Raw genomic sequence first — 23632 nt, 5'->3', positions numbered from 1 at the left:
TTCTTATCCAAGTACAAATGTACATTTTTTCTGTTCGGGTTTCTAATCTGAAATCTTTAAAACTTTTTAATGTTCTCAATTATTTTCAAGCTGCATGCTTTTTGGTTCGCAGCATGTGCAATTTGTTGTCTGCGGTGTTGAACATGAATACACATGTTAACAGGGTAAAAATTGTAAAGATAATGGATGAACATTTATGACGGAATAATCCATCATATCAAAATATTACAAATCAGTTATGTAATTAAGCAGCACTTAAATACGCGAGGCTGCCTTTATACAGAAATCATCAGATTGTAAATTTACATTTAATTATCAATCAAGTTTTTTTAGCGGTAACCCAGGGGTTCACGCCTATATATTGGTGAGTTTTGGAAGCTTCTATTGGCCATTCGGATATTTCCAGAAACAAGATTCTCGGAATCTCTCGAAAATTTTCGATCATTTATACAGGTAGTTATCTATGTCTTTGGTACGGTCCCTCTATGGATAGGCTACCACGTGACATTGTATATTTCAACAATCAAAGTTCATTTGTAGATCGGATAGTAAAAAAATAAAAAAGACTAGGTTGCAGTCAAAAATCATTTATATGTTAGAACCTATTTGGCTTTTGACAAAACATATGTGTTTTTAATAATGTGAATGTATGTTAAATATCAAGTATAATAATAACGCAATTAAATGACGGTCCCTGTACGCATTGTGTGTGTAGTATGTGATACAACGTGCTGTTGTGCATTGTGACAATAAACCTGGGAATAGTTTATTGATATATAATGTCCCAGAATAAACTGATTATTTCTGAACGTTAATCACGTGATATTTTGTATTAATTTCAATCATCGCCTGGGAAAATGTCGGAAATCAACAAGAAAATTAACAACACGATATTACTGTTATAAATATTTATCTTAGGTCGGAAACACAGTGGTCGAAAAGCAGAAAGATAATTAAACAAAAGGATTTTTTCTGTCAAAAATATTTATGTCGTTAATAGATACTACCACACCAAGAGAATATTCATTAAAATGATTAAACTGAGACTAAATTTATCCTTTAATAAAATATAATTTAACATGTTATATATACGTGTATTATGTCCCACAGGTTTGAACAGTGAATACATTTATGAAAATTATATGCAACATATGAGCACCAATGAGCAGGGATGCGTACACATAAGGGTGTCTTCCCGATTGTCCCACTTTTTGAAATTACAGGTAAAAAAGTAATGAAATTTTGTGGGACAATCGGGAATATGTTTGTGGGGCGATTGGGAAGTTCAAATGTGGGACAATCGGGAATTGTTTTGATAGTGATTAAATTGCTTTTATAGTGAATGAATGAATGAATGATTTCTGAATGAATGAAGGATTTTTTATTCTCATAAAACTATTGACATAGTTATAGAGACAATAAGTATATACAACAATATAATGTACAGTGCATGTGTGAATGAATGATATACATTAACCAGGAGGAGAGACTTTCACATTAACAGCTTTTATATATCGACATAATTTTTCTAAAACTGTAATATTACTTGAGGAAAACAGTTTACATAATTTTTAGGTGTTTGCATTTTTCCAACAAAATTCCGGTAAATATTTCTTTCTTTCATTGTCCAAAGATTTACAAGACAAACTATAATGATACTCGTCACCGATTTCAGCCGTGCCACAGAGACGACACAATCTATAATTTCTTGACAGATTATGCCATCTCCTTGTCTCGACTGGTAAACGGTAGCTACCACATCTAAATTTACAAAACATATACATACAATTCAATGGTAAAAAAGATATATATTATTCAAATCTAAATTTTGTTTTAAACATTCTTTAACATGTACCTTTAGAGGTGGAATTAATATTTTCATCCCATTCCTGTATAAATTGGTCTTTCAGTTTTTGTTCTACACATTTAGAAATCCACAAAGCAGAAAAAGAACCCTGTTGATTCCAAATATTTGACATTCCACAATTTGTCTAAAGTGTTTTTATAATGCATAACCATTTACTCATCAAACCATGATTATTCGAATAAATAAATAATAACTTATATAAAAGAGAGAAGAGTTTACATTCTTTTCCTTGTAAAAGACGACACCAAAATTTGATCTGGCAAAATTCTGGACATCAGCTTCGAAATCGATGAAGAAAGTTGTTGGGTTCAGGTAAATCTGCAAGAAGTCTTCAGTTATGAAAAGAATCTTGTGTAAAAGTGCAAAGACTAGTGGAAACATCTCTCCATTAACAATTGCGTGTTGAGTGTAAATGAGTTTATACTTTTTTTTTAATTCCAAGCATTATTTCTAAATTATGTTAAAACTTTAAAAAAAGTTTAATTAAAATTACGGTATTGATATTTGTTTTATAAATAAACGTAACATTATAGATAGATGTTATATTATCTTATCAAAAGTGCATTAATCTGATTATTTAAAAAAATACATATCATAGTTAATGCATTTATAAAATTGATATTAAATAATAGTTCAAACATGCAATAATTAATTTTTGTTTATTTAACAAGACAAACAACAGTTACACTGTTTATTTAATAACATTTCACTTCATACAATAATGTTTACTGTCATTATTGTCATTATATATTATGTTATTTTGCTATAGCATTATGTTTGCTTCTGCAATAAAATATTCATTCAATAATGTGGGACAATCAGAACTTTTCATGTGGGACAATCAGAACTCTAAAATTTTAAAAAGTGGGACAATCGGGAATAAACCCACATAAGTTAGTATCTAAATTTTAAACGGTATAGTGAATGAAAAATACTTGCATGGTTTCAATTCACAAGGATTTTAAATCCTTGCATCTCACTAAAAACGTAATTAAAATTTTACAATAATCATAAAAAAAAATTAATTACTACGTTAATTATTTTAAACTGTTTTAGTATGGATTTATAAGTATCTGCTTATATTTTGTATAGCAATATATTCATATAGGAGAAAGAGATTGATTTGATAAATAAAATGTCAATCAGTAAATATATGACGTTTGTGTTTATTGATATTATATTCTAAATTTTCGGAAAAGATATCTATGCAATATGGTACGATTTTGAAAATTGTATGCATTGTATTGACCAGCTATCCTACACGTTTTGGTTCATTTACATTATATATCAACCTGTTCCACACGACACACTATCGGTTTGCGTTCACACAAATTCCGGATTAAATGGCAATGAATCCGTAGTCAAAACACTTTTTTAATAGGTAGGTAGTTTGACATCCGAATTCAAAAATTAAACATTAGTTTTGAGCCTAGATTAATATATGTGATGACGCAAATGCGTATTCTTATCCATCGTATCAGTGCATATGCTTTCTATTTACTATTTCTTGTGCAAAAAAAACCACGTGCATGCATAAATAATAATTTCACTCGCGAATGTGAATTTTCGCTTTTCTTATCTAAATTCAGGACACGGCAGTAAGAGCTTGACATACATGTGACCTTCAAGCATTGTCATCATTACTTAAGGTATTCTAACCTCTAGCTGTTTCTCTTCTTTTTTTTTTTTTGGAGTGACTGTCCATTTATAAACTTTGGAAATTTCAAAATGCTAAGGATTTTCTACCCCATGAATAGCTATAGATTACCTTATATGTGTAAGACTCTAAAGTTCGATGGTACTCTAAAGTGCGATGGTCACGCTAAAGTGCGATGGTCTACGCTAAAGTGCGATGGTGTCTCACGCTAAAGTGCGATGGTTGTTTGTTTGCTAAAGTACGGTGGTATATCAAGCTAAAGTGCGATGGACCAATAGGGTAAGGCTCGAGGGCTTTAAAAATGTTAAAGAACATAAGATGTAAAAATAGTCCTTTTGCAAAACTAGTATTCTAAGGTATACCATATGTTATAGGCATTATAATCTATTGGTAGGCTAAAGTGATTGTTTCTAAATTTAGAAGACCGACCACGTAATAATTGCTAAAAAGGTAATTTAGGTGTCACAAAATACTATATTTCTTGTAAATGAATTTTTAACAATTTGGGCGTATTAAATATTGTGATAATTGGCGTAGCTTGCCATTCACACAGTCTATCACTAATGGGAACACCTCCCCTTACAGGTTGCAATTCTGTAAATATAGACAATGCAATTTCCCATAGGAACTCCCTTTGCGGCTAAAACTGTGACACTTTTATTATGAAGTTTCGTGAAAAATTATATCCCAGAACGGAAAGTTTATATGCACTACTATTTTATTCAAAGGTCAAAATATAGGGCTGTGCGGCATATTTTCAACATTTATATGCCCTGAACTTCTAAGAGTTTAAACTAATACTAAAATTCTATACTACCCTTACCTTCATATTTGGACCTCCTAAGAATTAAAATTTAGGCGCTACCATGTTTTTCTATACTGGTTACATTCCCAAGTGATGTCTCTATGAGAGGAAACACAGAGATCATAAATGGGAACCAATACATTAACAAATTAACATATCTATGAATATTATATATCTCCCCAAAAGAGGCGTGGTTTGAGAAACAGCTGTATTTACAAAGTGCAACCTATACAAACATTTATTCAAATAGAAAACCTTCTAAAAACACTTTTTCTCACAACAATAATTATTTATCAGAATTATAGCCTTAAGGAAATCACTGCATATACTCTAAGTTTCCTTTTACAGTACATTTTATACCCCTACCCCTGTTTCAGTTTTTTAAAGAATTTGAAAACAAGACTTTAACCATTGCCAGCTTACCCTATGTGCATGTTTTCTGACATGAAATGTCTAAAACATGTTTGAAACTATTCTGATAACAAATTGAAAGCATTTTAGAATACTATAAATGTATTGTTTAGAAGTTAATCATTCCAACATTCAAGATTATACAAAGTATCCAATCCTGCTTGTGTCTCCAGTCCACATCTTACTGTATGCCTATTTGTCAATGAAAGTTCACAATTTCTGTCTCAAATGGTCAGTTAAGAATTCTTGTCACAACAGCATCATCTCTAACCATATAACTAACATAAGTTAGTTAATGTATGAACTAGAAGTGTCTAAACAAAGCCATATTTGCAAAATTGTATTTAAGAAGATATCAGTCTGGTGCATAAATTCACTAAAAGTTTGATAGAAATGACTGCTTACATCTTATTTTTGCATAACTTTCCAGCACAGTTATTGTTTTGTTTACAAAAGACCTTGAAAATAATAAAATCATAGCATTTACAAGTTAAATTATCTGTTTTATGACCCAGGGTAGGCATTTTTTTCTGTTTTTTGCCCCCTGGGGCCTCACATTTCCTAAATATTTTCCTTGTTTCTAGCAATGTGGAGTAGTTAGTATATATTTAGGATAGAACACACTATTGTAAGTTTTATTGAGGTCTTTTTGTAATTCTAGCTTGTACTTTTTAATGCCGCGGTCACAAAAAAACACATTTAGGTGTTACGGCTTACTTTTGGGTTATCGACAGGACAAAAATAACCGAACAAAATTATTTAGGAAGGATCAATGAGTTGCAATGACTGCGAAGAGTAAAGACAAACTATAATGATACTCGTCACCGATTTCAGCCGTGCCACAGAGACGACACAATCTATAATTTCTTGACAGATTATGCCATCTCCTTGTCTCGACTGGTAAACGGTAGCTACCACATCTAAATTTACAAAACATATACATACAATTCAATGGTAAAAAAGATATATATTATTCAAATCTAAATTTTGTTTTAAACATTCTTTAACATGTACCTTTAGAGGTGGAATTAATATTTTCATCCCATTCCTGTATAAATTGGTCTTTCAGTTTTTGTTCTACACATTTAGAAATCCACAAAGCAGAAAAAGAACCCTGTTGATTCCAAATATTTGACATTCCACAATTTGTCTAAAGTGTTTTTATAATGCATAACCATTTACTCATCAAACCATGATTATTCGAATAAATAAATAATAACTTATATAAAAGAGAGAAGAGTTTACATTCTTTTCCTTGTAAAAGACGACACCAAAATTTGATCTGGCAAAATTCTGGACATCAGCTTCGAAATCGATGAAGAAAGTTGTTGGGTTCAGGTAAATCTGCAAGAAGTCTTCAGTTATGAAAAGAATCTTGTGTAAAAGTGCAAAGACTAGTGGAAACATCTCTCCATTAACAATTGCGTGTTGAGTGTAAATGAGTTTATACTTTTTTTTTAATTCCAAGCATTATTTCTAAATTATGTTAAAACTTTAAAAAAAGTTTAATTAAAATTACGGTATTGATATTTGTTTTATAAATAAACGTAACATTATAGATAGATGTTATATTATCTTATCAAAAGTGCATTAATCTGATTATTTAAAAAAATACATATCATAGTTAATGCATTTATAAAATTGATATTAAATAATAGTTCAAACATGCAATAATTAATTTTTGTTTATTTAACAAGACAAACAACAGTTACACTGTTTATTTAATAACATTTCACTTCATACAATAATGTTTACTGTCATTATTGTCATTATATATTATGTTATTTTGCTATAGCATTATGTTTGCTTCTGCAATAAAATATTCATTCAATAATGTGGGACAATCAGAACTTTTCATGTGGGACAATCAGAACTCTAAAATTTTAAAAAGTGGGACAATCGGGAATAAACCCACATAAGTTAGTATCTAAATTTTAAACGGTATAGTGAATGAAAAATACTTGCATGGTTTCAATTCACAAGGATTTTAAATCCTTGCATCTCACTAAAAACGTAATTAAAATTTTACAATAATCATAAAAAAAAATTAATTACTACGTTAATTATTTTAAACTGTTTTAGTATGGATTTATAAGTATCTGCTTATATTTTGTATAGCAATATATTCATATAGGAGAAAGAGATTGATTTGATAAATAAAATGTCAATCAGTAAATATATGACGTTTGTGTTTATTGATATTATATTCTAAATTTTCGGAAAAGATATCTATGCAATATGGTACGATTTTGAAAATTGTATGCATTGTATTGACCAGCTATCCTACACGTTTTGGTTCATTTACATTATATATCAACCTGTTCCACACGACACACTATCGGTTTGCGTTCACACAAATTCCGGATTAAATGGCAATGAATCCGTAGTCAAAACACTTTTTTAATAGGTAGGTAGTTTGACATCCGAATTCAAAAATTAAACATTAGTTTTGAGCCTAGATTAATATATGTGATGACGCAAATGCGTATTCTTATCCATCGTATCAGTGCATATGCTTTCTATTTACTATTTCTTGTGCAAAAAAAACCACGTGCATGCATAAATAATAATTTCACTCGCGAATGTGAATTTTCGCTTTTCTTATCTAAATTCAGGACACGGCAGTAAGAGCTTGACATACATGTGACCTTCAAGCATTGTCATCATTACTTAAGGTATTCTAACCTCTAGCTGTTTCTCTTCTTTTTTTTTTTTTGGAGTGACTGTCCATTTATAAACTTTGGAAATTTCAAAATGCTAAGGATTTTCTACCCCATGAATAGCTATAGATTACCTTATATGTGTAAGACTCTAAAGTTCGATGGTACTCTAAAGTGCGATGGTCACGCTAAAGTGCGATGGTCTACGCTAAAGTGCGATGGTGTCTCACGCTAAAGTGCGATGGTTGTTTGTTTGCTAAAGTACGGTGGTATATCAAGCTAAAGTGCGATGGACCAATAGGGTAAGGCTCGAGGGCTTTAAAAATGTTAAAGAACATAAGATGTAAAAATAGTCCTTTTGCAAAACTAGTATTCTAAGGTATACCATATGTTATAGGCATTATAATCTATTGGTAGGCTAAAGTGATTGTTTCTAAATTTAGAAGACCGACCACGTAATAATTGCTAAAAAGGTAATTTAGGTGTCACAAAATACTATATTTCTTGTAAATGAATTTTTAACAATTTGGGCGTATTAAATATTGTGATAATTGGCGTAGCTTGCCATTCACACAGTCTATCACTAATGGGAACACCTCCCCTTACAGGTTGCAATTCTGTAAATATAGACAATGCAATTTCCCATAGGAACTCCCTTTGCGGCTAAAACTGTGACACTTTTATTATGAAGTTTCGTGAAAAATTATATCCCAGAACGGAAAGTTTATATACACTACTATTTTATTCAAAGGTCAAAATATAGGGCTGTGCGGCATATTTTCAACATTTATATGCCCTGAACTTCTAAGAGTTTAAACTAATACTAAAATTCTATACTACCCTTACCTTCATATTTGGACCTCCTAAGAATTAAAATTTAGGCGCTACCATGTTTTTCTATACTGGTTACATTCCCAAATGATGTCTCTATGAGAGGAAACACAGAGATCATAAATGGGAACCAATACATTAACAAATTAACATATCTATGAATATTATATATCTCCCAAAAAGAGGCGTGGTTTGAGAAACAGCTGTATTTACAAAGTGCAACCTACAGTCGTCATTGTAAATTACAAATACAAAATTCGATTATTGTCGGAATATGTAACATTTATGTGTTTAAGCTTTAATTTAAATGAGAGAAAAAGGCGATGTTCGCCGAGTTTTTTCCTTTTTCGTAGCGACTACACATACATGTTATATTTTCCTATAATGTACAAACTAATATTTTAGCCGACAATTTATAATTTACGCATGCAAACATGAACCTTTATTTTACCGATGTTACTTTTTAAAGCGATAATATTTTGACGGGGACCGCAAAGTAAACTGCAACATAAACAATGATTTAAATGTATCCGTTCGCTTCCAATAAAAGCACGATAAGGATATTTATGCGAATACTATTTTGTATCTAAATAGTAAAATGGTCGACTGCAGGATACAAGTTCTTCTTCCTGCTACCGAAAAAAAAACACATTTGCTTCAGACGTCAAAGCACGGTTAGGTTAAAGTTAATTATTAATAAGTCATTGACATTTGGTTTAACAGTTGTTAATCAAATATTAGTAATTTATCTTCCGGCGTGTTGATTTTTAGTTTGTATAAACGACTGTTAACGTCATACTTAAACTACGTTTCTTAGGTTTATACTTTCGCGGACCATCGGACTTTAGCGTATGGAGGCATCGCACTTTAGCGTATACCATCGCACTTTAGCGTGACCATCGTACTTTAGCGTCCCCATCGCACTTTAGAGTCCTACATATGTATTCGGCAAAACATTTTTTTTCGAAATTTTGGGTCTTCGATTCCTTTCAACTTCGTAACTTATTTGTCCTTTTTAACTTTTTTTATTCGAGTGTCACTGATGAGTCTTTTGTAAACTGAACTCGCGTCTGGCATACAGCATTTTAATACTGGTATCTTTTTATATCTACATATCTTTTTATATAAATTGGTTTTTTTCGAGAGTATGTTCAGGTATTCATAAAACTTCTGAAAATAAGATATTCTTCAAAACCAAGTTTTCCTGTAGAATATTTGGATTGATTTAAGTAACTTCAGGGAATCCTTAAAATTTGAGATGTTTTATGAGACCAAAATAATTGTCAGTACATAAGAGGTCCCAATGAATTTGGTGTGTTACTCTCAAGAAAAATATCCGAAACCTTCTTATAAGTTGCATGCCACAGGGTTTCACTTCACATGAAAATTGGACTTTAAATTTATCTATACAACATCTACCATGCGTACAGACAGCTTCAATAACGAGTATAAGAATAATTGAAGGCATCCAGGAAACAAAATAGATAAAATAAATGCATCCAGATTATAAAGCAAACTGAATGCTGCATTAAACATCCGGTTTGTAAGACAAGACAAGACAAGACAAGACAATTTATTACAAAATTTTTTTGCAATATTTTGAATTGAAACGTGAATAAAATTTTATTTTAATACTACATTGTAACATGATATAAATTATGAAAATATCTTTTCTAAATGTCTTAAAAACGTGCACAGTTTTGTGAGAACTGACACATTACAGTATGACAGTAGACCTATGAATTTTAATTGGGAAGGATTGTTTGTGTAATATGTAGGTATATTGAATATTTAAGATTGAGTAAATATTGCTCTAAACAAAACATAGTTTTGTATGACGCATAAAACACACCTCTTGTCGAGTTTGTCATATCAGCAAATAGACGCTGTCCGAATTGGTCAACTAATTTTTGTTTTAGTTCTTTTTTAATATCCGAACTTTTGATAACACCCTGTGCATTCCAGACAAAAGAAAATCCTGTATCATCTAATATTTGTTTCAGAGAAGATAACCATTTAAATGAGTGTTGACCTGAATTATGTAAGTTATACATTAACTGATACAAAATCCCGGATAATTTGCTACTACCGCTTTGCACTAACTTTGACCAAAAGCAAAGTAATTTAGTTTTAAAATTTATTAGTAACGGAATCTGCCAGTCTCCCCATAGACCATATAATTTGGTGTTGTTGATCTTACATTCAAGACCCTCTTCAGGAAACTTAAGTGCACCTTTTCAATCATGTCAACATTCTCATGACCCCATATTTCCGAGCCATAAAGTAAAATTGGAGAGACCATACAATCAAATAGTCGAAACTGCAGATCTGAAGGAATGTTTACATTTCTAAACTTGTAGTATAATGCGTACAGTGCTTTTTGTGAATGTTCAACCAGTTTTTTCTTTGATAGATTAAAATTACAATAGTATCTTATCAATAATCACAGATAATTATAGCTGTCCGTGAGCTGTAACTCCTCCGCGCCTCTTAACATAAATCTCAGATTTCTTTGACGCTTCGCCTTCTCAAACACCATTACTTATGTCTTATCAATGTTTACATTTAGTTTCCAATATTCATCAAACTTATTTAACATTCTTTGTAAATCGTCAGCTGATTCTGCCAGTAATATTGTATCATCAGCATGTACATGTAATAATAAAAAAATTCTAATATACATGCCAAGTTCACTTAGACAGTATTATTTACCTTTCTAAACATGTTATATCATGCTGAATAAAATAGCGTTCAAGATCATTTATGAAAAGAGCAAACAGAAAGGGCGATAAGTTTTCACCTTGTCTAACCCCGACTTCGCACGGAAAGAAATTTGAACAATCTGAGTTGTGTCTTACACATGATTTGATATTAGAATAGAGGTTATAAATAGAGTTAAATATTTTGCCTGTTATGTTACTAGAAATAAGCTTTTGCCACAGCCCTACCCTCCACACAGTATCAAAGGCTTTCTTGAAATCTACAAATGTGCAGAATAAACGCTTTCCAGAAAGTAAATAAAGTTGAATCAAACAATATAAACTAAATATATTATCAAGTGTGGAGTGACCTTTCCTAAATCACGCTTGGCATTTTGAAAGTAATTCAATTTCTTGTGCAAACTTGTCTGGCCTATTATTAAGTATAGCTGTAAATACTTTACCTAAACATGATACCAGTGTTATACCTCGATACGAGTCTGGATCTTTAAGATCTCCCTTATTCTTATAAATGGAATTAATTATTCCCATTGACCAGATTTCGGGTATAATCCCTGTGTCGAATATGAAATTGAACAACTTGACGTAAAGAGGTAAACATAAAGACAGAGAATTTTTAATATACTCGTTTATTCCATCATATCCAGCGGCTTTATTATTTTTGTAAAGTCTTAATAACTTTGATTATTTCTTTCATATAATGGGCCATTTAAAATTTCATCAAACTCATTAAACTGTAGGTTTGGTAATTGAAACTCTCCCTCTTCATTTACCTCACTTTCATTAAGCTTCTTAAAATGGTCATACATTACTTCTAGTGAAATTGAACTTTCCCTTTTTTGTTTCGGAGAAAATCTATTTAAAACTTTCCAAAATTCTTTCGGGTTATTTTTTGATATATTACGAAGCTCCTTTTCTGTTTTAAACTTATATTTTTGAAAACAATTACTTTATTTTGTTTTATATTCCTTACTTGCACTTTTCAGTGACTTCTTATTATTTATACTTTTCTGTTTATTATATTTATATTTTGCCGAGTGAAATTGTTTTCTTTTCAATTTACATGATTTACCAAACCATGGTTTATTACCCTTTTTTTTACCCCATGAACTTTTTTCATCGGACTTTTATTAACAAAAGTTCCAAAAGAATCTTTAGCTGCCTGCGAGTAAAAATTTGTTAAACTAGTTATAACTCCGTTTATATCATGATCATCTTTTTTGAAGGATTCCAATTCATTACACAAATCAAGAATTTTTTCCTCGTTATTCCTTACATCTTCGATGAATTTCTGTGTATCCTATTCCATCCATTTTATTGACGTCTTTTTATGTGAACTCTTTTCCTCTACTACTATATTGGCCTCTGTTATTAGTTTGACATGTATGCGGTTGTGTACACCAGAGAATAATGCATCAAACGGAATAATCTCAAATTCTTCAATATTCTAAAAAGATTTGACGAAACTATAAAATAGTCAATTAAAATGTTGTTTTTCGTGATAGCCTTACCTATACCCTTATCTACCCCAGTCCTACCCGCTGTAATATACAAATTATTTCTCTTACAAAAATCTGAAAACTGGGATTTGCAATAGGATTATGGAGAAGTGATGTATACTCCCAAGTAATAAATAAAATAGTCAAGCCTTAAAATGTAAATTCAAATAGTAGCTGTATATATACACTTTTCTATTCACAACTATCCAACAGTGCTTTCAATTGACCTGTGCAAAAATCGACACACAATTACATATTTTCAATAAAGGTGTTTTATCATCATCATTATCTTATTCTATTTACAGTCAATTATTTCAAATCAAAAGCAAACAAAAAATCAGCAACATTTTTTTGGTGACCAGTCAGCGGTCTCGGGTTCACGTGTTGCTTTTCTTTTTTAAAAAAAAAGGGGGGGGGGGGGGGAAGGCTAGGGTGAAATTTGTAAAAAAAAAAAAGGCAGGATGAGCAACTTGGCAAAAAAAAAAAAAAAAGGCAGGATGACAATTTATGTAAAAAAAAGTCAGGATAAACTAATAAAAAAAGCAGGACCGAATAGAGTGAAAAAAAAAAAAAATGCAAGACAAAATTTTTCATCCTAGCCCCCCCATAAAAATCAATGTAGGATGAAATTTGTAAAAAAGGGCAGGATGAGCAACTTGGCAAAAAAAAGGCAGGATGTTAACTTTTACAAAAATCTTCTACTCTAAAACTACTGGGCCAAATTTACCAAACTTGGCCATAATCATTATTGGGGTATCTAGTTTAAAAAATGTGTCATATGAACCCGCCTACCAACCAACATGGCCACCATGGCTAAAAATAGAACATAGGGGTAAAATGCAAGTTTTGTCTATTATTTTGAAAACCGTTATGAATAGAGAAAATCTGACAGTAGCAGAAATGAGCTCTACCAATTGTTCATATACGTCAAAATTGTCAGACGACTTCTTATAGGAGTAATGGCCCTTAAATGACAAATTCTACCATTCTTTTCATTTTTGCCTATTATCTTGAAAACTATAATAGATACAGAGAAACTTTAAATTGTAAAATTGATCAGCAAGATAAGTTCTACAAATAAGTCCACATGGTCGAAATGGTCAGCCGACTCCTTATCAGAGCTATTGCCTCTTGATGATGATTTTTACCATTTTTTTTTTTTGCGTTTTTGCCTTATATCTTGAAAAAAATTAAAATAGATAGATAGAACCTTCAATAAGCAATATGATCAGCAAGACAAGTTCTACAAATAAGTCCACATAGTCGAAATTGTCCGACGTCTCCTTGGAATTATTGCCCTTTAATGACGATTTTTACCATTTTTGGGGGGTTTTGCCTTACATGATAAAAATTATAATAGACAAATAGACACTTTAAATCACAAAAAAGATCAGCAAGGCAAGATCTACTAACAAATCAAATTTTACTGATATAGGAAGTAGACTGTCACTATTTATAGGAGTGATTGCCCTTAAATGAAGATTTTTTTTACCCTCTTTTGTGTTTTGAGCAAAAACTAAAGAAGATAGAGAGAAACTAAATAAACTAAATGATCAGCAATACAAGATCAACAAAACAAATTTTTGTCATGAATTTTATTCTCGTCTTCAATGTTGGAGAGTGTCCTATGTTGAATATGCACATAGACAATTTGAAAGGTGAGCGACACAGGCTCTTTAGAGCCTCTAGTTATTTTGTTTTTTTGTTTTTAGAAGATTGCAGTTTCAGGTTGTGGGTTGACACCACAATCATTATTCCACAATTTTTTGTCGAATTTGGTTAAAACAATCAATGGGTTCGATATTTTTAACATGTTTTGTTATAGAATACGCACCCGTGTCTGTATTTTTATATGTACTTTGGACGACAAAATGTGTCAACCAGTCGCGGAAAAAGAATTAAGCCACCAAGCATGGGTAAAAGCATACTCCCTGTCAAAATTAGATGCAAGCAAATAGTCAGTTGTGCAAAACCACTAGGCGCCTGGCAGAGGACTATAATGTAACCTGTGAATTGACCTTTATACCATAGTTAAAGTTCATATGCATATATCAGCTTATATAAATCAATTGCATAATATTTTTATGATGCAAGTGGCTAAGCCATTCACCTTGTTTCTGGATTCAATTTTAATGTAGTATAAAAAAAAGATCCGTTACTATATTTAGTGTCTATTGTGTATAGACATACGTTGTATACCCCGAGGATAATTTTAAAATTATGTCACATCTAAAGAATATAAACAATGTCATTACTCTGTTTGCATAAAATGTGTTTGTTAAATTTAAACTTTGCTCTTCTTGAACAATGAAATAGTAATAGTCCCTTCCACTTGCATAAAGTTGTTCACAAGTCGATTTCTCTCGAAAATTTAAAGACCAAACTTCATTACATGCCAATTCTTGAAAAATTGTTATATATTTAAATTTCCAAAATGGCAGGAAACATATAACATCTACGTAATATATGCGTAGACAAAAATATAAAGCTAGGTACTTGTAGTTATGCAGTACGAAGGTATCAATTGCTTACTGTAGAACTGTAGCATTTTATTGGGCATTTTGTTAACTAGAATTGAACTATTATAAAAAAGTATATTTCTTCCTGGAAAATTTCAAATCAAATTGTTTTTATTTTCCGCTTGTGATTTCCATTTTGAATGATGTAGCGTTCTTTACAATACAGCCCGAGGCCAGTGTACATGTATTAAAATATGATTCATTTGAACCGAGGAAGGCCTACGTACGTAACACCACACTTCACTTACCAACCAAATAAATCAGTGATAACACAATGAAAACAGGAATAAAGTTAAAAACAGAAAAATCACAATGAACTGTCCGGATAACCATTGTTGTAAAGGTTAGTGTAAATCTACCCTTAGTTACATTCTGATTTGAATAAAGTGACTTTTTAAAAGTAATTGATACAAATACCAATTCGATTGACTGTGTAATCGTTTCAATATATTATTGGTAATTTTTAGGAAATGATTTTTTAAATCAGCTTTTGGAGAAGTTGGTATTGCTTATTCCTACGCAGTGTTTATGATAATCTTTTCTATTATGTAGTGTCAATACGATGGGGGTAGTGGGATCAAGTTTTCTTATATTTTTTAGGCTCATTAGTTTATATGAATAGGTAAATATTTGATAACAAGATACATGTATAAAGTAAATATAAATGTCAATTTTGACGGATAATGACGAATACACTCAATGCTTGTATATAGTATTACACGGTAAGGCATAATTTAGGGAAATTCCAATGTCGATATTTATATCACGTCACAAAAGAAATAACTACATTGTTTTGTTATTTGTGATTTAATATTTTTCTTTACCATACTTATGATTGATCATAAAGGTTTTCAACTTTCAAATACGTTAATTTTGAATAAATATTACAAGAAAGAGTTTCTATAAACACAAACACATAAATTCGATTGCTCTTCTATCAATATTATTTTGCCAGTTGAGAGTCTTTTGAAGACCGTAAAGACAATATCCAATATTCCGAAAAAGCCCTATGACATCAGAAATAACCATAGCTAGTTAAACATAAAACCCTTGAAAGGGGTTTAAGTTTTTTATCTTACCCAACATGCCCTTATTCTTCATTGCAAATCATAAATACCCGACTTTTAACCTGGTTCAAAATTGTGTATTATTTTTTTAAATATCACGGTTACATCAAAACAGACTGAGTGTTGAAAAATGTGTTTTCGTTTTATCATCGTTATGTAACTTGCTATTTATTTTTATATATTTTTTGCTTTCCCAACTTATAGATCTGAGCGATCATAGTGAAATAAAAGCCAGACATGTGCATCGAATACAAAAAAAATCGGTACATTTGACATTGACCAATCTTTTTTTCTAGAATCTGGCTAAATTATTTATAATTATTCAGTTGGTTCTCGTGATCAATATGCATGAACTATTTGTCACTGTACGTTAAGCAAACAATTATCAAACAAGCAAAGCAAAGCCTTAGTTCACATGTTTCATGTTCTTTTAGACGATAAAATGATAAATGTTCGTTTATGTTATCATACCTACTCGAAGAATTATTAAATAAATTTTGTTAAGTTCGACTATAATGATCTTCAACTTTCTTATTACTAAAATGAAATGGCAGAGAAAACACCAAGGCTTGTTTAAACAGACCACCTATTAATTTTTTTCTAAATAAACAGAAGATCTGCACTAAACATAATCTAAACGTTTCGGATCACTTAACCAAAATGCGAAATCCGCCAAAACTCTATCTGAAAGAGTTTAAGTATAATAATTCGATAAAATTTGTGATGAAAAAAATACAGTTAATATACCTCATTTAAATTGTGCAAGCTAATGGCAAGATACTTACTCTAGTGGCTTACATTCCACTAACAGCAGTACTGACCCAGTGGCTTACAATCCACTAACAGCAGTACTGACCCAGTAGTTATCATATACACATAATATCAAGTTCAGTATGCACGACACATATTTATGGGATATCCTTCATAGAGTTCTCTGGAGACCAAACTTTGGGCAGATATAAAATTACTACGCAATAGAGGACTCAAACTTTAAGTACCTAAAACTCTCAAAATATGACTTTGATAAAAATAAGGATTTATGAGTGGCTGTCAATGGACATGATCAACAACTCTGAAAGTAAAATTGAATGCTTTTACTACATTTGACATAATCCAAACAAAAACAACCTAAACCTCTCAAAAGATGAACTGGATAAAATTTCTAAAATAAGCATACAACGTATTTGATAGTTTTGTATAAATCTTAATTAAAATAAATATCAAAAAGTAAATGAACTGCATATACCTCACAATTAATGCACATTGGAAACCGAATATTTCTTGAAATATTAATTCTTGGAATCAGTGTGATTCTTATCATATGAATCTGAACCAAGTACAAATTAACGAGATAACCAAATGAGCTTTTCTTCTTACATTTTTCTTTTTTTCTTATCAGGTGGATGCTATCAATATTGTAGGAAGGGGGTATGTACAGGAAATGAAAGGTATAATTCTAATTGTGGATTTCCCTTGAGAAATGTGGACTGTATAGATGACGTTCATTATTCTATGCCATCTTGCGAACATAATGGTGCCGAAATCGACCAAAATGGAATACTCTTCGTCAGACCCGGATGTAAAGCTACTTTCAAAATATGTTCTGGCCCAGGTTGGTGGAGTAAAAAAAATAAGAAAGAAAAATGTAATAATTATCGTGCGCACAATAAATTTATCATTTTATGTTATTCAGTGATGCATGACTGTATTTTTGATTTTCTGAGTGGCTTACATTTAGTATTTCCAATTATACGAAACTCGCTTTTCGGAGAGTCAAAAAATATGATTACATATATATATATATACAAGAGCATCAACTAATTAAGTGCCGACATAATCAGATTTTTCTGACAGTTTTGTTGCCTGAAATATTTATCCTTTGTTAAATGTAACTGCACATCATGTCAGATGTTTTAACAAAATTCACACCATTAAATTGCGTATCAATCTTATGTCGCTCAGAGGGTAACAACTCTATTAATATTTTTAATATGGTATCTGGAGGACATAACCCTATCATCGCCCTCTAAATATGACGTCAATATACGTGTAGGTATTTACCCATTCCGACTTCTAAACAAGATGTCATTATTGTCCTTAAAATTTAGATACGATCCATGTAAACTCATTGGTCCTTTGAATAAACTTATTCTTAAAGGTTGTCAATTTAACACAGTAGTAAAATCTTCAAATATTGTTTTATTGGTAATAACATAGATTTAGTTTTTGAAAAATTAAAACATTTACTGAATATCTATAGCTATATATGTACAGTTATGAGTACTCGTGATCCTACATCCTGTTGATACTGTTTATTTATATTTTGGCATGGCACAAGATCATGCGTTTCTCAGACTGTTTATGACGTCTTTACACTTAATCTGTTGGATGTGTACTGATTGATACTTTATTCTGGGGGAACATCATTATAAAAAAGTTGTAATTGGCTTTGAACTAGCTTTCAGTAACTGCGAGTACTCTTATATCGGTGCTTTGTGTCTATTGTTTTTCTGTTAGTTTTTTTGTTGCTTCGTGTCGATCTATTGAGTTAAACGCCGCAACTTTTTAGTCAGGAGCCTGTAATTCAGTGGTTGCTGTTGGTTCATGTCTGTGATATTTGTTTTTCGTAAATTGTATTGTTATAAATTAGGCCGTTAGTTTTCTCGTTTGAATTGTTTCACATATTTCATGTCGGACCTCATATAGCTGACTACACGGTATGGATTTTCTCATGGGTGAATACCGTACGGTTATCTATTATTCCATATATTTTCGTCATTTGAACTCTGGTGAATAGTTGTCTCTTTGGCAATCATTCCATATCTCCTTATCTTTATATTGTGGGAAAATACTGATGAACACTTTTAGGAAAAGAACTTCACAGAAACAAACATGCATTGATTTACAATTATGTATGTCTACCGAAAATGTGGCCAAAACTGTATATTGCCTTTATGGTTTGTGACATTTCGCAGACCCATGTGAAAGGGAGACTGTCAAAAACTTGTAAAACTGTTGTAAACCTTCTACATTTTATAATTCTGCTCTGACTATAGGAAATGCAGTCTTTATACATTGCTTTCCCGCTACGAAATTTCACGATTAATACGGATCAGTAGTATTTTTCTGTTTAATTCGTTTATTAGGGACAACTGAGAACTTTTCATATAGGCGGCCGTCTGGCCGTGGTCAATTATAGACGGCTTCATAGTGACTTTTAACGTTTGGTAAATTAAATACTATGTTTGTATGTTGCCGTAGTACTTCAAGCGTAGATATCATTTGTTTTCAAAATGACATTTTATGTACCGGCTGATTACTAGGGTTACAAAAAAGATTCATTTGTTAGACATTATAATTAAAAAGATAGAAAATAAACACTGTCTTCTTTTGCAGCTTATCAGCCAAGAGATTTCCCAGCTGTCCCAAATTTTTGGGAACCTTTTCCCGTGTCTAAAAGCACACTTGCTCCACCGACTTCCACTTTTAACAATTCAATAAATAATAAAGGCCATATAATTAAACCAGCCAACAATCATACTAGTAAAGCAACACAGGAGAACAGTCAAAATACTGGGAATTCACTCCACACAAAACCCACAATCGATATGTCTGACAATGGAGTTGTTATGGAGGACTTAGTTATAGGTATTGGTATTGGAGCAGTGTTTGCTGTTATCATCGTACTTGTAGTTATATTATGCTGGAAATATTATCTAAAAAGGTATATTTAACTTTATAGTCCTTTATACTGCAAACACCGGACACTGAAAAAATCAAAACAACTGGAAATTAACTCGTCAAGAAAAAATAACATAATTTAACATGAAGAAGTCAAGAAAATAGCTCGTCTTTTAAAATAGAGTTTATAGATGACATACTACAGTTAATCCTGTTTTATTGACATCAACACCTTGATTATTGCTATTTCCTATTCAAACCAATGCAACGTTTGGTAAAGCATAGCATACTGTTTAAAGAAACTGCCATGAAACGCTTATAATAGATGCTCATCAATTGGATTCTTCGGATCAATTCGGAACGAAGATACGTCCACTGATCTAAATGTTAATAATCAATCGCTCATCACTTGGACTTTATAGACCAAGAAGAGATGGACACTATCGCTGAATTATATATTTATACATGTATTGATCATTTCAGACAGAAAAGGAATATGGCCGAAAGTAATCAAGAAGTAGCGATACCAGTATCTAATCAGGTATTGTTTTTTTAATTGTATAAATAATTGCATGTGCACATCTTTTGGAATAAATTAAATGTTCAAATTATGTTTTTATATTTTATTATTGTATTCTAGGACAAAACAATTTTAAAATCGTTTTGACTGTAATACCCAAAATATGTCATTCTTTAAAATCGAACGATTAAATGTTTTGTAACGATCAATTAATATAGATGTGGAAGACTGGATGGAAGAACTTTAACCTTACTTCTCCGACGTTTACCCATTGCACGGCTATAATACAGCCATTTCTTCCAGATTAATCACGTTGGATGTATACATATGTAACACATCTGCCCTATACATATTTAACAAACCAGTGCATGTAGTAATGAAAGGTGTCTAAGAAGTTGCTTGGGAGATGGTTTTGTTACCAGAAAAATGTTCTACTGTCAAAAGCTTTTTCATGTTCTTCTACTCGTAAACGTTTGACTTGATTTACTTAAATGGAAAACATTTTTAACATCGCCTCATTCTTTATGTGCCTGTCCCAAGTCAGGAGCCTGTAGTTCGATGGTCATCGTTGCTTCATGTCCGTCATATTTGTTTTTCGTAAATTGTTTTGTTATGAATTAGGTCGAAAGACTTGAATTGTTTCATATTTTTCACGTCGGGGCCTTTTATAGCCGACTTTACGGTACGGGGTTTTCTCATTGTTGAAGGCCGTACGGTTGCCTATTATTGCTTAAATCCACTTCATTTGAACTCTGGTGAATAGTTGTCTCATTGGAAATCATACCACATCTCTTTATTTTTATAAGGAGCGATAATAATGCTTTGAGCGTTTTTATTTTCAGACAGACAACCCATTATATTCTATAGACGTGCCAAATGCAATCGATAGGAGTAGTTCTCGAAGTGATCATCGTTATGATGAAATTTTGTCAAGTCCAGAACCTGATGCTCTATCCAGGACATTTAGTGAACCAAAATATGAAAGTATTAAATCAAGAAACTTTTACAACGGAAACAATACGCCTGGTAACAGACGAGTATCTGATCAGAGTAGCTTGTATCAGACATTTGCAGACACTGCTTCCACTAAACGGAAGGTCGAACAAGCAGGAAGTGACATTGTTTACAACACATATTTTCGAGATAGTGCTATAAGTAACACGATGTCAACGTCTTCGTCCCACAAGTATTTTATTTTAGATCCAGACGAACTTACACAACCAGACACACATGTTCCACAAATGAAGGAAATAAAAGAAAACGACGAAGTTTCGAAACCTGATGAGACATATTTTGTACTGGAGAAAACATCTGAACAATAAAATGTTAAATATCATAGCTTACAATGTAGTTAATATTATCTCTTCCAGATTGATAAAATAAAATAAAACGCCTCTCTATATCAGATGTCTATTACTAAGACACAGAGTAACGGGCATCTAATACTTCATGTCAAAATGCCAGATTTTGATTGGTTAATACGAGGGTAGTAATTTAATTTATCCGATGGCAAATACTTCACGGAGACGCTTGATCAATGGTGCGCTTTATTAAAAACGGATGGTTGTTATGTACAAGACGTTAAAGTTTATTAAGTTGAATTTGAAAATTACTAGACAATAATAATAGAACATTCAGTATAATAAATTGAATAACACATTATGATGATAGATGAGAGGGTGATAAAGCAGATTGTTAACCCTCGAAAAGACATTGTCAACATTGGCTTCGCCTCGGTTGACAATGTTTTTCTCGGGGTAACAATCTGCTATATCACCCTCTCAGCTATTTGTTATTTATATATCTCACCACGGCCATTAAAATAAAATATGAATCCGACCTCTTTGCAGACGATATGTGTTTCTGGAATAAACTTCTTTATATACACTCGAGACCAAAATTTTGAAAAGCCAAATTAACAAAACATATATGGGCATCAAAATCAATATCACTTAACCAGAATACAAACTTTTCTGAGATCAACTTTGAAAGAGGGAATCGCATTTGAACTTTTCAGCATGATCTGATATTTTTTTCAGGGGCGAAAATGATTAAATAAATGAATTATTTTGGATAGTTCAGGTTACCTGGCGAATGATGTCCTTCAGGGGCTTGTAGTGTTAAGTATCCAGCACCTCGTGGATACCGATATTTATCCACCCTGATAGTTAAATTATCAATTTTAAACATGCTAGGTTACGATATTTATCCACTTGAGATACTTAAATTTCCATAAACTTTGAAATACGAAAGTTTATTTAATTATATTCTAAATACCAAATTGTGCTTAACCTTTGATAATACCCATGGGGACGATAACAACTTACATATCAAAATCGGTCGAGTAAAAGAAGGGTTCATATACATATCACATTAACAAGTTCTGGTCCTGAAAAACTATAAACGTTATAACAACAAGAAGCTCCGTGTCATATATTTGCAGGTTTTCGAATGTTTAACAGTCAACATTTCGGTTTATTGCTATTTTAACCTACTCACTATACAAGATGAAAAGTCTATATTGCTAAGTACAAATTCCATTTCTACGTCCATAGTATCAGAAGCAACATATCTATAGATAATCAGACAGTTTGGCATTAGACATAGGGATTCTACAGAAAAGAGGACATTGTTTTACTATGTTTTGATATTCTTTTTTAAACACGATCTTGCAGTTTATAACCATTTACATAATTGCGCTGTAAAATCAAAATATCAAATTTTCACTGGTTAAACATTAATGTGTCACAACAAATTTGGAACTCGTCAGTGCTTGTCTTGTGTCATAATATCACTATGGTTTTGTTACATGGACATATTGGTGTTCAAAATTCTGAGATCTAAATAACTAATCCCATATTCCTCTGTCTGTTTTAAAGGAGGTGTGACACGATTTATTTTTACCATAAATGTTTATTTATACATAAATAAACCCATAAAACATCGATAGCAGTATAAGTGTCAATTATATGGTTAAAATATGCATTTAAATGTATCGATCTATCGACCTGCTCAATATGCATATTTCAATCACGGAAGTCACTCAGAACGCGGTTGTGACGTCAATGGTTCTCATCAGTCATATTGACAGACGGGTGTATAGGCATATTAGCGCAATTTCCTTTTTCGAATATCTACCAACAAAACGCATGACAGTGATTAAAAATGGTTCTGTGTGCTGCCAGTGGATGCAACAATAGACATAAGAAGGACGGTGCATTAAGTTTTTTCCGTTTTCCGATTAACCCGCAGACCAAGAAGGCGTGAACACACTATTGTAAAAGATGGGACTTCCTACCAAGCACGAATCATAGATTTTGTTCCGCCCATTTTTCTAATGCATGTTACGATCATCATCATCGTGACCCAGATGTGATGAGGAATCTCGGCTGTCC

The 23632-nt window shown here is 31.8% G+C and overlaps 1 protein-coding gene across 1 annotated transcript; it reads left to right on the top strand.

The window, feature by feature from the left end:
• The first annotated feature begins 15084 nt into the window (after positions 1 to 15084).
• Positions 15085 to 21637, top strand: LOC127698482 (uncharacterized). The gene is made up of 5 exons (XM_052202014.1): positions 15085 to 15312; positions 17436 to 17648; positions 19433 to 19760; positions 20201 to 20258; positions 21080 to 21637. The coding sequence occupies exons 1-5, from the start codon at positions 15282 to 15284 to the stop codon at positions 21557 to 21559; spliced, it is 1110 nt and encodes a 369-aa protein (XP_052057974.1). The 5' UTR covers positions 15085 to 15281; the 3' UTR covers positions 21560 to 21637.
• The last annotated feature ends 1995 nt before the right edge of the window (positions 21638 to 23632 follow it).

Source organism: Mytilus californianus, unplaced genomic scaffold (assembly GCF_021869535.1).
Source record: "Mytilus californianus isolate M0D057914Y unplaced genomic scaffold, xbMytCali1.0.p SCAF_1, whole genome shotgun sequence".
NCBI lineage: Eukaryota > Metazoa > Mollusca > Bivalvia > Mytilida > Mytilidae > Mytilus > Mytilus californianus.
This window is presented reverse-complemented; position numbering and strand designations above follow the sequence as displayed.